The sequence below is a fragment of the Furipterus horrens genome, unplaced genomic scaffold (genome assembly GCF_987537825.1).
Source record: "Furipterus horrens unplaced genomic scaffold, mFurHor1.1.pri manual_scaffold_10, whole genome shotgun sequence".
NCBI lineage: Eukaryota > Metazoa > Chordata > Mammalia > Chiroptera > Furipteridae > Furipterus > Furipterus horrens.
The window spans coordinates 5,393,688-5,408,832 of record NW_028327180.1 but is presented as its reverse complement, the minus strand read 5'-3'; the positions used below and the strand labels follow the sequence as shown (position 1 = coordinate 5,408,832).

The window sequence follows — 15,145 nt, the reverse complement described above, 5'->3', positions numbered from 1 at the left end:
TCTGACTGCGTAAAAAGTTTATCACTCAAAAATCAGGTCTGGCCTCCTTAAACAAATCTTATCTCTGCTCTTCTCAAACTACTTAGAGAGTACCATTTTTAGTTTTCCTTTTAAAGAATAAAAGCAAAAGAATTTAAGTTGTTTCAAACAGAACTGCTTCACATGGTCAATAACCAGAAATACCTGAATGTTATTCTTCATCTCACTTGCTACTATAACCCACCCAGCTTCCTGGTGAGCAACCCCTGACTCACAAATTTCACCTAAAATATGCCTGCACAATGTGTCTCCTTGTCATTAACCTCTCTTGGTGTCTTCTTTAAATTATTTTATTTTTTGTGTTTTTGATTTTCAGTTATTTTTCTATTACAGTTGCCCCAACTTTTCCCCCTGTGCCCACCTCCACCGAGCCCCCCCCCCCCACTCCCAGCCTGTCCCCACCCTGCTGCCCATGTCCATGGGTCACTCGTACATGTTCCTCACCTGGTCCTTTCCCCTTCTTCCCCCTCATCCCTCTTCCCCCTCAACAGCCTCATGCTTTGTATTTCATCGTCCATCCTGTACTTAGAACCCTTATATAAAAATTAAAGTACGTGCAGTCTGAAACACACAATAAAATTAGTTACTAAAACAGCTCTGAGATAGTTCATACAGCATGAAGCTCATACCAGTGTACCGCACAGTGGTTTTTAGCATATTTGCAAAGGTGTACACTGACCACCACTAACTGTAGTACATTTTCATCGCCCTAAAAACAACCCTACACCCATTCCCAGTTACTCCCCATGTCCCCTTCCTCCTCACCCTCTGCACCTGTTGATTTGCCTGATTATGGATACCCATGCAAATGTAATCACGCAATATGTGGTCCTGTGTACCTGGCTTCTTCCCTTTCGCATGTAAAGGTTCATCCACGTTGTAAGTACGTAGCAGGACTTCTCTCCTCTTTATGACCAAGTGACAGTCCTTCGTATTTACCACATTCTGTGCACCCACTTAATTAGCTGATGGACACTTGAGTTGTTTCTACTTTTGGCTATTATGAATAATGCTACTATGAACATTGATGTACAGGTTCTGTGCGCACATATGGTTCAAACCTCTTGTGTATATACTTATGAGTGGATTTGCTGGGTAATATGGTAAAAGTTTTTGAAAAATCAACAGAAACCTGTTTTTGTTAACAAATATACAAATTACTGTCTCGGGATACAAAATTATAAAACCAGAATCCATCTCTTACTTGGAAGTAGAGTTTGCTTTAATATTTCTGATATGTTATAAGATTCTCCTAAATTAGAGAAAACTCATTATGGCAATTAATACGGTTTAGGGGCCTATTTTCTCAACCACATATGCCACCTCTGCCTTCATTCACTAAAAACAGTTCACCTCTAAAAGTTCACCTAATAATATTTTCTTGATAATAAAAAAGACTATCTAATATTTTTGCATTTACTAAAGCTTACTAAAAAAACTGCCTGTATCTTGCCATATTTAAACTACTTCCAGAAGGAAAAAGTTAAATTACAAGTAGACAATATTATGACGTTTGGTTTAATTTAAAAATCCTTGTGCTCTGGGGACATAAAGCTTACCTTAACTCCGGTGCTTCCATTGGGCATCTTCTGCAGCTCATAGGGAAGCCTGATTCTTTCGGTTTGCACAATAGGATCATCAAATGATCGTCCGTGAAGCTTTTTGAAGCCATGAATTGTATTTCTTACATTTGTGACGATCTGTTGGTAGTAAATATTTTATCAATCACTTAATTAATGCAAAATAAACACTGTGCCAACACTGGAGAACCACCGACTCTCTTTAGCCTACATAACCAAGTTCAGAATTACACATTCACTCAATTTTCTGGTTTCTAAATAATAGTAAAATTATATAATGAGAACGTATGCACCTTAACTATTGTCTCAAAATTCTCCTCCTTTCCTAGAAAAGTTAAGATTCAAAATTAATGCCTTCAAAAAATGAATAATAAACTTAAAATTTTTCAAATAATAAAAAACTATTAAAACTTGTCTTTTTGGTTTTCCCCAGCACTTTTGCTCTAGTACAGCAATTTCCAACTGGTGTGCAGAAAGAATTTTTAAAACATTTAAAACCGGACTATTTAGTAAGGGGCACCAACCTCCTTTCCCTTAGACTGACAAATAAAAAAAGGGGAGGTAATTATGATTATTATTATTTTTGTAAATCAATCAAAATTATACCTATTTTTGTCATATTGTTAAAACTTTTTGGTGTGCTGCAGAAATTTAGTAATTAATTTATGTGTGCCATAAGAGGGAAAAGATTGAAAATCGGTGCTCTAATAAATTAGTTTCTTTGATTTCTCTTATTTCTTTCCACTTTCATTTCTGTGTTTTTATGTAAAATGTTTTTTATTCTATTTTTCTTTTCTTTTGAATACGTAATTCTTTGTGAAATTTCTTGTGTACTTACTGTGTTGCTTCCACCACTAAGAATTGCTCCTAGGCTAGTAAATTAAAACTCCCTCCATGTAGCATGTACTTTGGCAAAGTAATTTTTTTTAACTAGAACATGTAGTTATACATATAGAGTATCACCAAGACCCATTTGTTGCCCTCTTAGTGACCCTTATGAGCCCAACAGACCTGATCTTCAATTATGAGATGAGACCTGCAGGAATACTGAATTACCATGTTGGTCTAGAGCTCTTCAGGAGAAATAACTTCACAGTTTGCTTCCTTCGGAGACTGATATCTATGATACACTTAGACCAGCCAGAATATGAGATGTAAACTTTAGTGAAGGGGTCATTTTGGCACCAACTCAACGTTTGTTTACGTACAAAATGAAAGTAGAAGATATAAACATGTTCATATCTAGACCAATTATAAGACAACCCTGATAAAATCTGTGAGCAAAATTCCTGGATAAATGAGTCAATTACCCCTACAAAGTCATGAGGGGAAAAAAAGCCCCATTAAACAAAGTTATCTTGTAATGAAGAAAAAAAGACTCACGTATATATTAAAATTTAAAAAGTAACTGTTAAGGGCTTTTGGTGCAGGGCAATAAAGAAAGTCCAAGAAGAATGAACCTAAACAAGATTCCATGTAAAGTCCTGGTAGCCACTAATTACTTTGGACATTAGTTCCTCCGTTTTCTTCACCTTCTCATACCAAGACGCTGCTCACTTGCTGTTGATGTGTGTATTCCTGACAGAACATCCACAGAAAGTGACCATGCGGGAAAGACCGACGTCCTATGACAGCACATCCTAAGTTCACGACTAAAGAGTTTTAATTACTAACATTTGAAAAATATTTTACAAACCAAAGCAAAATACACCTAAAATACATTTAGGATCTGCCATCTTTTCCCCACTCTCTTTTTTTCACTCTTAATTACATCAAATGGGAGCTTAAGTTACCAAGAGTCAATTAATTTTTCCGATAAGTCAAAACATTTACATTAACAATTTACCTGGCTCTTAGCTGCATTTCCAATGGCTCGAGTTCTTGATCCCAAAGATATACAGGCCCTAAACGGGGGAAAAACAGAGTTTGTTCCCATGGTGTTTTTATATCGATGTGCTATTAATCTGCTTCACCTTATACAAAAATAAATTTAAAGGATTAATATAATGATGTACTATTTTAAAAAGAGAACACCTAAAATCAGAATTTTACATAATTTTAAACTTTCATAACTAATGGAATAGTGGTTAGAAAAATGTTATAATTTTTAAACATGTACTGATAGATATCAACAGTATGTTGGTCCCCAAAATTGATTTTCAAATTCTATTGGTCTATGGTCTACTAATAAAATTAACAGTATTCAGTAAGAACAGGCTGCTTGAATCTAAATCATGGCTCTGCCACATAACAGCTGAATAATCTTGTGGAAATTACCTAGCTATTATTTGCTTAGTTTCCCACCTGGGAGATAGTAATGATAACACCTACCCACAGGGTTGTGTGACGATTACATGAGTGAATATAGGTAAATGCTTTGAACAATACAATTGCTGTTTTTATTTCTGCATTTTATGTAATTCTGCTTATAAAACCATGTACAGAGTAACTCATCATCAAAATACCATTTCATATAATGATTCAAGAAAGTATTCCCATGATTTCCATTGTAACTACAGGTTACTATTCATTTAATCAACAAATAATTACAGGCATTGTGTGTATACCAGCTACAATCAATCTCTTCAGAGAATTTATAGTCTATTGGAAAAAATCAGAATAGGGTTATGAATGACAATGGCCCCCCCAAAAAAGACTAAGAATTCCTAGACATTAAGGTTTTGGAAAAGCAAGTAACAGAGGTGATTTCAGAATTAAGACTTGAAAGAAGAGAAAACATTTTAATACATAACTGTTTTGTTAAGAAGAACATTTCTGATATGTAGGTATATGTCTATTCTCAATATGATCTCCAACTAGGGAAACACTCTTACAGACTAAGGTCATGAAAACTGCTTAAACCCTCCAGAGGTGTTCCTGTCTCACAAAGTAAAAACCTTAGTCCCTCAACAGCTCTTCAGGGTCTGGCCTTTGGCTGCTCTACCCTGTAACTTCAGCCTAGGAACACTGGTCTCCTTGCGATTTCTACAATAGGGAAAGCACACTTCTGCCTCAGGGCCTTTGTACCTGCTATTCTCTTTCTGGAGCACTTCTAAATATATCCATACGGCTTCTGCTCTCACTTCTTTCATGTTTCTCTTCAAATGTCAACTTATCAGAGACACCTTTCCTGCCTTATATAAACAGCATGCCTACTCCTCCCCAACACATACATCGCCTACTGTTTAACCAATTTCATTTTTCTCCATGATGTATCATCATCTGATGTAATTCACTTACTGACTGCATCACCATACTATACTGGGTGTGAACTCCATTAGGGTAGATAACACATGCCCACTGGCTTGATCTGCATTGTCCAATGTGGTGGCCACTAGCCACATGTGGCTGGTAAAATTTAAGTTAGTTACAATTAAAAGATCAGTTCCTCAGCATTAGTTGCATTTCGAGTGCTCAACAGCCACATGGGGCCCATGAGTACACAGAGAGCAGATTATACATAGCACAAAACAGAAACACATTAGAATACAAAGTTCTACTGGAGAGAACTGGCCTAGAACATCATCTGGTACAGAGTGAAGGAGGTTACTGAATGAACAGAAAGATGGCTCCGAAGGGTAATACTAATTTGGAGACCAGGAAGAACTTGGTTAGTTTCACAGAACATTGTGATAGACAGTATTAGGGCCAAATTATACAGGGTCTCAAATGACATTATAAATTTGAAATTTATTTCAATAGGTAATAGGAATTCGTTAAAGGTTTTTGAATAATGGAGAGAACATTCCATGTTTATATATAATATAAATGGATGAGAAAAGATCCCAGAACACTGCTTTTCAAGGGTTGAACAAAACTGTGAAACTGGGAACGGATTTTCAGGGCAGTCAAGCAGCGAGTTTCATTTAGTCAATTCAACAGATGTTTACTGACTACCTACTCTGTTAGCTACTGGAGATGTAACAGCGAGAGAGAAAGACACGGTCTTGGTTCTCTTGGAGCTTACTGTACAATGCTACAGACCCCCACGAAATAAACCGGGGCTACAAAAGAACGCGCAAACAGTGCTACAAGAATAGGTAACAGCAGGAACTAACCAAGAGGAGGAGGATCAGGAAAGGCTTACCTGAGGAAGTGCTGAGATGTGAAGGTCGAGAAAATGAGGATGGGAAGGAGGTAGGGGAGAGTTTGGAGAAGTTCATTTTGAATGCAGTGTGACCAGATGGGAGGAGGGCTAGCAGTTACCAGTAATCTCTATCAGGGCGGTGGCGACTGAGACAGAAGGAGAAGGAGTAAGATATTTAAGAGGTAAAACTCAAAGGACTTGGCGACAGACTAGATCTTCAATGTCCAAAACGACTGTAGCTTAGAGACACATATAGCTATTAAGCACATGAAATGTGGCTAGTCTGAATTAAGATGTACTTGTTTTACGTGCAAGACATACTCTGGACTTTAAAGATTTAATATTTAAAAAGAACTGTAAAATATCTCATTAATTAAAAAATACTGATTACATGTTGAAATAAGACTTTAGATATATATATAAAATTACTTTAACCTGTTTCTTATGATTTTAATGTAGCCAGTAGAATATTTAAAATATAATCTGGCTCACATTATATTTTTATTGAAGTGCTAGAATAGATAATAGAGGAGGCAAGTATCAAAAATAACGTCCACGTTTCCAGTCTGCATAAGAGGGTAGACTGTGGTGCCATTCAATGAGAAGGAAAATACCCTAAGAGGGACAGGTTTGGAGAAGGTCTGTCCCAAGTTCTATTATATTTTGGACATGTTGAGATTGAGGAACCTCTGATACATCCAAAATATATAATTAGAACTAAAATCCTGAAAGAAATGGACAGATGTAGAGGGAATAAAAGTTACTGTTCTCTAACTGTGAGTTGGTGAAAACAGGAAAATAAGGACAAGCAGGAATCAGGGATCCAGGTGACATCTTCACACCCCTTGTGAGTAACTACAGGATCCCACACAGCCTCTGCCACATTAGTCCCACATACCCAATATGGCAGTCCGTGCGGATGGTTGGCAGTGCGTCCTAAAATTCATCAGAGGAGATATGGGTCTGCCATTTCTTAGCCTACTTTACAATCTTTCTGTCTGCCTCCACTATCTGGACATACTCCTGAATACTTTTTAATTTTTCAATACTTGACTACCATCACTTGAGTGCACAGAAAATCTTAATTCTTAGGTTGCTTCTCAAGAGTTTAACTTCTGTTGGAACACTAGATCCAAAGAAGATTGAGTCAACTATCATTTATTAAGTACTAGATTATTTGAAATATGCTTCGCACATATATCACACTTCACAGAAAAATGTAAGCAGCTGCCATTATTAGATTTTCTCTTTAGTTAAGAGTAGACATACAAAGTTTAAATAATTAAATGTTATGACTTGGAAATATCCAGTTTCAATACATAAGAGTCATCCTCCTCACAAAGCTAAAGGTCTTCAAACTCCTTTTTTCAATTTTCAGTCAAAAATTAAGTATTTATCTCCCAAGGGTTTTCAGAAAAATCAAAATAAGTTAAATATCTATTCTCTCTCAAAACTTTTACTAATTTTAGTAATACCAAGGGAAATAGACACCTTATACCACACATTAGCAGATATAAAAGGTTTTCTTGGAAAGACGATTCAATTGTTTATTCAAATGCATATCATATAATCCATTTATATTACACTTTTACGGATTATTTCAACTACTACTCCGAAATTCTGTTTTCTATCTAAAGAAAGGAGTGTTCACGAGGCAACTTATATCTAGAATATTCAATTTAACGTTGCCACGCAGCAGCAGTCACATATTTGCCGACTGACACAGAACTCTAAACAAACAGAACTTCTAAACGTCCTATGCTGCTTTTAGTAGAGGAGGGGCATAAAATCAAATGACAGTATGTTACTTTAAGAAAGTTAAATTAATATTTTCCCTTAAACTTTAAGGTTAATTTTCTCTCTTAAAAAGCCTATTTTTATAAGGCTAAGCATGATTAGGCTGGGGAACACACACTGACAGGAGACTGACTTCTCACTTAAGACGTCAGCACACTAAATTTGTTTGCTTCTTTGTAAATCTCCACTAATGATTCAAAATCCCCTGAATTTACCACTTACACTTTAAAACTAGACCTATTTTAAAAATTCCAGCTTTTCCTTGCCCGTTTCCATAAGATCACAATTATTATTTATAGCCTCTTCTGCTATCACTGAGTAGACTCTAAGAAACACAATAGCTCAATTAATAATGATATGAGCTAAGAGGGCAATCAATCAATTCGTTTAAATTAAGGGGCCAGCTCCTTCCACTGCCAGTTTCAACCATGGTTGCCAAGATAGCCATAAAGCATGGTTTCTCAGCCTTGGCACGAACCACATTTTGAGCCAGACGATGCTTCGTTGGCAGAGTGAGGCTATCCTGTGCAGTGCAGGATTTTAGAAACATCCCGGGCCTCTGCCTGCTGGATGCCAGGAGCATTTTCCCTCTCTCCTCCTCCAGTGTGACAACCAAAAATACCTTCAGATAATGTCAGATGTGCCCTGGGGGTAGGGGCGGGGGAAAATCTCTTCCAGTTGAGAACCTACAGCATCATTTTCCAAAGGTGTTCTGTGGAGTATAATTCCTCAGACATTCAAGTAAGTTGGGAAAAACATTCCTGGGGTGTTCTGATGGCTATAAGTAAGTTAAGGGGTCTGAGAAGTTCTGCAGTTAAAAAAACTAAAACTAAAACATCTGGTTAGCATTTCCCAAACTTAACTTTCTGGAAAAAAGCTGCTCTAGGAGGAGGTGGCGGAGTAATGTTCTCAAAGAACTTATTGTTATCATTTGCTTTCTTAGAAAAATAGGGTTTCTTTTAGGCCTTATGTTTAGTAATAACAAAAACGTTTCAATCTTTCAGTATGGACAATGGGTAAAACATTTTAACATATAAAAATAATAAAAATTTCTTTAAGAGCTTTCAAATGTTTTTAATTCATAAATAGATTAGTTCAGAAGTTGAAACCACTAACAGAAATCATAAATATTTATATAGGCAGACACAATGATTAAGAAGCTAATTATACAATTAAATATATTAACAATTAGATTATTAGATTAGAGATATTACTTGAAAAGCTGATTATATTATTTAAATCCATCAGTTAAAATAAAATTAGTAGTGCACAATAAATTGAACATCCTAGATCAGGGGTTTGCAATTATCACTTGCCATTTATTTCTGTAAAAGTTTTATCAGAGCACAGCTATGCTTATGAATTTGTACTGAAGTGAACAAACACAAAAAAAGAGTATTAATGGCACTGTAAATACCTTAAACTCAGACATTATGTAATTTGTATTTATCATGCTTTGCCTTCTAGAAACCTTTTAGAATTTCTCTCCCACAAATTCAAGACAATGACTGGAGATCCATTTTGTTTTGCAGTAGATGACAGTCACACTATAAGCTTTTATGGTCCCAGCTTTGGCGTGCTAAAGTGTGAGACGTCTGCCCTGCCACCCATCTCAGCGTAATCTGATTTTAAAAAAGTGAAGGTGTCCATTAAATTTGTTTCTCAACAGCAAAATATTATTTAAATTTTCTACTAACAGCAGCGTATCCATCAATGGGATACTGTGCAGCCATTAAAAAGAATGAGGTAAATTAGAGCCATGGGTACAAGTCGGAGATGTCCACAAATATATTTTGAAAAAGCAACTGCAAAATATGTATAATGTAATTCTACTTTGTTAAAAAAAAAAAAAAAAACCAAATGGAAAAACACCCCAATTACATACATATACTCACATTCTTGCAATAAAACTAGGAACAGAGACACTTACATTGAGGAGGGGGTTAAAAAAGAGACAAATGAGTTTACTTCATGTAATTTCTCAGCATTTTAAACCAAAGTTGACATAAGCGCAGAGTAAAACAAACAAAAGCAACTCATATAGTACAAAGAATACTGAATAAAGAAAATAAAGGCCTCCTCTTCTTCCCCCAAATGCTATCACCATAAAAAGTACTCCTATCCAACCACAGCCACTGTTAGCCTGTGAAGTTTGGAATTTCTGATGTATAAAAACCTTTAATACCCAAATGTAAGTTGATTCCTATGTTTGTGCACTGAAGAGGACACCTCGAATATCTGATATGTAGTGTAAAATAATATTTTCCCATGTTGTCAGATTATTCATGCACTGGTAAAGAAACAGAAAAATAATGAAGACAGAAAATCAGGGAACTGAATATTAAGTCTGATAACAGAATTTGATAATGAAAAATACACCTAAGAAAAATCTCTTTAAATAGTTTCATTCAAAAACTCAATTTTCCTTATTGTAAAATATCTCCGTAAGAATTCAAAACATTAAAGACTATGGGTTAAAAGCTTACCCTCCATAACTCTATCTCCAAGAAACACCCATTTTCAATAGTTTTATAATATACACTGCTTTCCTCAGTTTATACCAACATATTCTGTGTTAGTATATGCTTTTAAAGAATTTTTAAACAAAATAAAATTTTACATTATTAAAATAACTTAAAAGCATATTAAAACAAGATGATATCCTTAGAAACTATCAAAAATAAATGAGTTTGATGATTTTGGAACAAAGATGCTACTGTGTACAGTAACTGCCCAGCCAGGTAATTCACCCCTCTGACGGTTACATCCCATTAACCTAGTCTATATATACCATCCTTACGTCAATGGATAATGGAAGAACATTGGGGTTCTGGGGTCAAAGTGGCCTGAAACTGAATCTGTTTCATTGCTTCCTAGTTCTTGATCCAGACACTTAACTTTGCTTTAGGTTGCTTATGGAAAAAGTTAACTAGTGATACCAAACTCAGAGAACTAGTGAGGCACGTATGACAGTGCAAGTGCTAGTATCGAAACAGCATGTTAGCTGCCTACATGCTTTAATCTGACACTAAATGAGAACCTTTGGCTGCAGTTTCTTCTCCCATGTGTGAAACTAATCACTTTGATATAATTAGGCCTGGAAGAGAAATTCCAATCCCCACATCTATACGTGGCTGAAAAATACAAACATATCTAAGGCCTTTCAAATGTGCACACATTAATTCTTTTAGAAATATATGCTAAGAAATTAAAGGTAAATAATTTAGTTAGAAAGATAGTTATCGCCACATTGTTTATAAGAAGAAAATATAAACCACACGTAGGAAAAACCCATACAAGTTTTATTTCTGGGTAGAAGAATTATAATTTTTAAATTAATCTTTAAATGTCACTTTCTACAGTGCTGCAGTGAGCATGTACTATTTTGTCTAATAATTTTTTAAAAGATTTTATTTATTTTTAGAGGGAGGGGAAGGGAGGAAGGAAGAACAGGAGAGATCAAGAAACACTGATCAGCTGCCTCTGGCACACCCCCAACTGGGGACCTGGCCCAAAACCCAGGCATGTGCCCTGACTGGGAATCAAACTGGCAACCCTTTGGTTTGAAGGCCTGCGCTCAATCCGCTGAGCCACACCAGCCAGGGCTTGTCTAATAATTTTTTAAGACAGTGTTTAGAAAAAATTAAGCTAATGTTTTTCCTTTTTATTTTATGCATGTTAATTCCTTTCTCCTTCTTCAATTTATGCCATGAGATGAGAAGAGGCTAGTACAAGCTCTCCAGCTTTACAGAGGTGAAATAAGAAGAATTAATAGGTTAAATTACCTGGCACTGGTCCCTTTACTGTAGGCCAAAATTAAGCAATTGCTTCATTTAAACTGTCCTTTGCTTATACGTCATATCCTCCCATGTATACATAATCAAGTATATTAAAGAATGAAACAAATGTGAAAATACATGGATGCTGAAACCAACTAAACCAAGCAAACTCCTCTTTCCATAGAATCCTTTTATACGGTATTTGAATCTTAGAAATACCTGCCATATTACCCTAATATCAGCAACTGGAATATGGAAAACATTTTTTTTTTTGAAAAGCTAGTTTGCATGTGTAAGTAGTGTGGTATATTAGAAAAGTTACATGTCACGTAATAGTCATGACACTTTCTGCAAGATAGGCATTCAATAAGTAAGTATCCGGGGATCAGGAAGGGATATATTTTCACTCAATAATTTAAGCTCCACAAAAGAAATTTGTAAGAACCCTGGACTACAGTGAAGTATGAATTCAGTAAAACTAAAAAATACATCCCTGAGATAAATCACAGCACATAGCCAGGGAAAGAAGGGCAGAGCTGCTGATGCAAGCTAACTGAGGATATGATCCTTCTACCTGGGACATTTCTACTTTGTTATGCAGATTAAATCTAGATATTAGTAGTGGCCCTCTAACACCCAAACCAGAAATATATTAAATCTCAGCCACAGAGAATCAGCCAATGTGCCTAAGAACAATAACAAAGAAACAGACCTCCAGAAGACTCGAATGAGCAGCGAATTTTTGAAGAACTCTCTTTGTAAGTCTTGCCAGGATCTTTAAAAAGAGCTGGGGACTCACTGCTAAGATTTCTGAGCCTGGAAAGGTTTCTGATCTTTTAGGATAAAGTTTTAAGGATTAGGGGAACCCTACCTCTCATTTTTCCTCCAAAGGCCGCCCCCATTAACCTCTGCTCTGCTGAAAAAGGGAGAGCAATTTTTCCTGGTTCTTTTCTGCGTGTGTGAGCAGGGTTCACAGATACCGGTCATGCGTGTAGACACGCAGCAACACTGGTCCCACGCTAATTACAGCTCAAGCACTGCTTTTATTTTTTTTGTATTCTTCAGTTTGAGAAGGATGAGAAATACTGTCTTAAATAAATGAGATTCATACCACAATAAAAACCTTGTAGAGATGAAGTCCTAAATAGTTTACAATTACTGCTTCAGCCTCTCACTGTGCATAAAACCCAGAAAAATATGTAAGAAGAAGTGTTCTAACAGTACTATGAAGACTGGCTAACCTAGGCCCATATTCAAGTATACAAAGATCCAAAATTTCAAGAGAACTATAATGCATGTCTCTGGAAAAGGTGATATAAAACCTTCTAGAATATTCTTCAAAGAAACCAAAGCAGACTGCTTCAAGTAAGTTCCTCTTCGACATCTTGACATATTTAAAATTCCTCATAGACCTATTGTAGCTTAATTATTTAAAAGGCTTAGCTGAACACTGATCTTGGTTAAGATTAGTCTTATACTCCAAGTACTGTAATTTGGGCCATTCCGAAGGGTCCAATTAATGCATTCAGCTACCTTTTCATAGAAAACTAAGAAATGGAAACTTGGTTTCCGCAGACACTGGCCCGTCCGGGGGGCCGACAGCAGGAGCCAGTGTTTCATATCCCTGCCTTACAGTCTCTGCCAACGGGGCGTGTGGGGGCCTGTCTCCGTGACCCGGGGCGGCCGTCCGAGGTCTCCCGTCCAGCGCTGGCAGCAGCGTCGCTCCCGGCGTGTTTACACGCGAGCGCCGCTGCGGACGCGCCCCCAGTTAGTGCACGCGGCACCAACACGCCCGGGACGGGCTCCCGCTCCACCGCGTCCCGGTCAAGGGCGCCCGCGACCCCACGGGAGGCCCGCGGCTCCCAACCCACTCTCTCCCCTAACAATGCACCACGAACACACGGCCCTGGAAGCCGGTCCCATCGCCTCCAGTTCTCAAGGGCACCGGGGTAACAAACCCTGTACCTCCCAGCCGCTTCTCAAATGAGAGAGAAAAAAAAGAGAAAGAAGGAAGGAAAGGAAAAAAGAGCAGGAGGAAAACCAGAGGAGAGAAGCATCTCTCCGCCAGACGCGCCCCGGACCCCTTCCCCGCGCACCTGCTCCGGCGCGGCCGTCACGCAGACCCGGGCACGCGGGGAGGGCGGCGCGCATGCAGAATGCCGGGCTGCGCTGGGGGTGCCCCCGCGGCGAGAGTCCCCCCAAGCCCACGACAAGTAAGCGGGGCTCTTTCTCCCGCGTTGGCGGACGTCCCACGCCAGCCCCTCGAAGGGCACTGCAGCGGGGCCGCGGGGGGTGGGGGCGGGGGCGGACCGTCCCAGGTACGTCTCTCGCGTCCCCGGTTCCTGCAGGAAAAGCAGCTCCGCGGAGCAGGCGGCCCGACGCCCACCGGGGCCCTCCCGCCTGCACCTGTCACCCCGGGGCTCGGCGCGCGTCTCGAGGTGCCACCGGGAGTGACGAGCGGCACGGGCCAGGGTCGGGACCGGGCAGGCACTTACGGGGTACACCTGTCGCTGTACTCATTGGCGATGGTCTCGATGCCGCCGCTCCTCGCCACGGCGATGTAGCAGTTGAGGAAGCCGAGATCGATGCCCACCACAGACATGCCGCCGCCGGATGGTCGCGGTGCCGGAGCCCAAGCCTCCTGCGTGGGGACCGCGTCCGCTTTGGGGCTGCTGCTCCTGGGAATGCGACTCCTGCAAGAGGCAAAGGAGAGGTGACCCGAGGTCGCTACGCTCTGGATCTAGGACAGCGCCTCGGGCAGCCGCGGAGAAGCAGAGGCAGAGGCCACCGCGCCGCAGCCTCGGTCGCCGGGGTCTCTCCACTGCGGCTCGTCCGCCTCCAACCGGCAGTTACTGAGCTCTGCGCCTGCGCACTCGGCCGCCGGGGAGGCGCGCGAGCAGCTCCTCTGCGCCCGAGGCTGCGCGGGGCCTCGACTTCGGCTGTTTCCGGCAGCGCTCGGGCGAGGGCTGCCCTGGAGCTGCGGGTTCGAGAAAGATCTGGAAAATGGAGGCGCCGAAGCCGGCTGGGGGCTGGGAGAGACAGGAAGGCGGAGCAGAGAGGATGGGGCGGAGGGAAAGCGGCGCAGGCTCGCTAGTTCTTGCCCGGCGGCCGGGAGGACCGCTGCTGGGCGCGGAGAGAGGCGGTGCCCCCCACCACCCACGCCGGCGCCCGGCCAGCGACCTTGGGGGTGCCGCTGAGCTGCTCTTGGCAACCGGGGCCACGCCTGGCGGGGCGGGGACGGCCGCCACGGCCTGCGCCCAGCCGGGCACCGCTGCCGAGGGAGCGAGCGCAGCCCCAGCACCCACCGGCCGGCCTCGCCGCCCCGAGGGGCCCATGTGCGCCCGCAGGTCGCGCCCGCCACCGCACCTGGCTTTGTGAGGTGGCGCCCATTGTGTGGCGGCCACCGCGCCTCGCCGAAGGGCCCCCAACGGGAAAAGGAGGGCTTCCCGCTTCAATGCCTGTGTCACAGCCCCTGAAGAGGTGTTCTGTTTGTTCGTTTGTCCTTCCCAGGGCTTGCGGGGCCCAAACCACACTGTCAGGAAAGCAGCACACTGTCCGCCTTCCCCCCGCGGACCTTCCTTCCCAGCGTTAAAGATGCAGCCCCCGCAAACTGGTTTTACAGGAAGGTGACCTTACGCGCGCCAGGCCACTGGGCAGGCCTCAGCAAGGCCGGCGTCGTCTGCCGTCTGCCCGGCGTCGTCTGCCGTCTGCCCGGCCTCGTCTGCCGTCTGCCCGGCGTCGGCGGGCAGGGGCCTAGAGCCGCCCGGGCGCCTGCCCCGTTCACTCCACCAGCCTCTGAGGTCCGTCTGTCCGTCTGAAATTAATCAAGTCATGGCCGACACTTACGGGGCCCGGCCGTCGTG

General features: G+C 41.1%; 1 protein-coding gene across 1 annotated transcript in view; it reads right to left on the bottom strand.

Annotated features, from left to right (window-relative positions):
• HSPA4L (heat shock protein family A (Hsp70) member 4 like) overlaps positions 1 to 14,021 on the bottom strand; it is a 43,955-nt gene extending 29,934 nt beyond the window's left edge. The window contains exons 1-3 of the mRNA XM_090288160.1: positions 13,778 to 14,021; positions 3,466 to 3,523; positions 1,599 to 1,739 (exon numbers count right to left, since the gene is read on the bottom strand). Of these exons, the coding sequence (XP_090144286.1) occupies positions 1,599 to 1,739; positions 3,466 to 3,523; positions 13,778 to 13,884 (306 nt within the window). The 5' untranslated portion in view covers positions 13,885 to 14,021. The remainder of the gene's footprint in view (positions 1 to 1,598; positions 1,740 to 3,465; positions 3,524 to 13,777) is intronic.
• Positions 14,022 to 15,145: the final 1,124 nt, after the last annotated feature.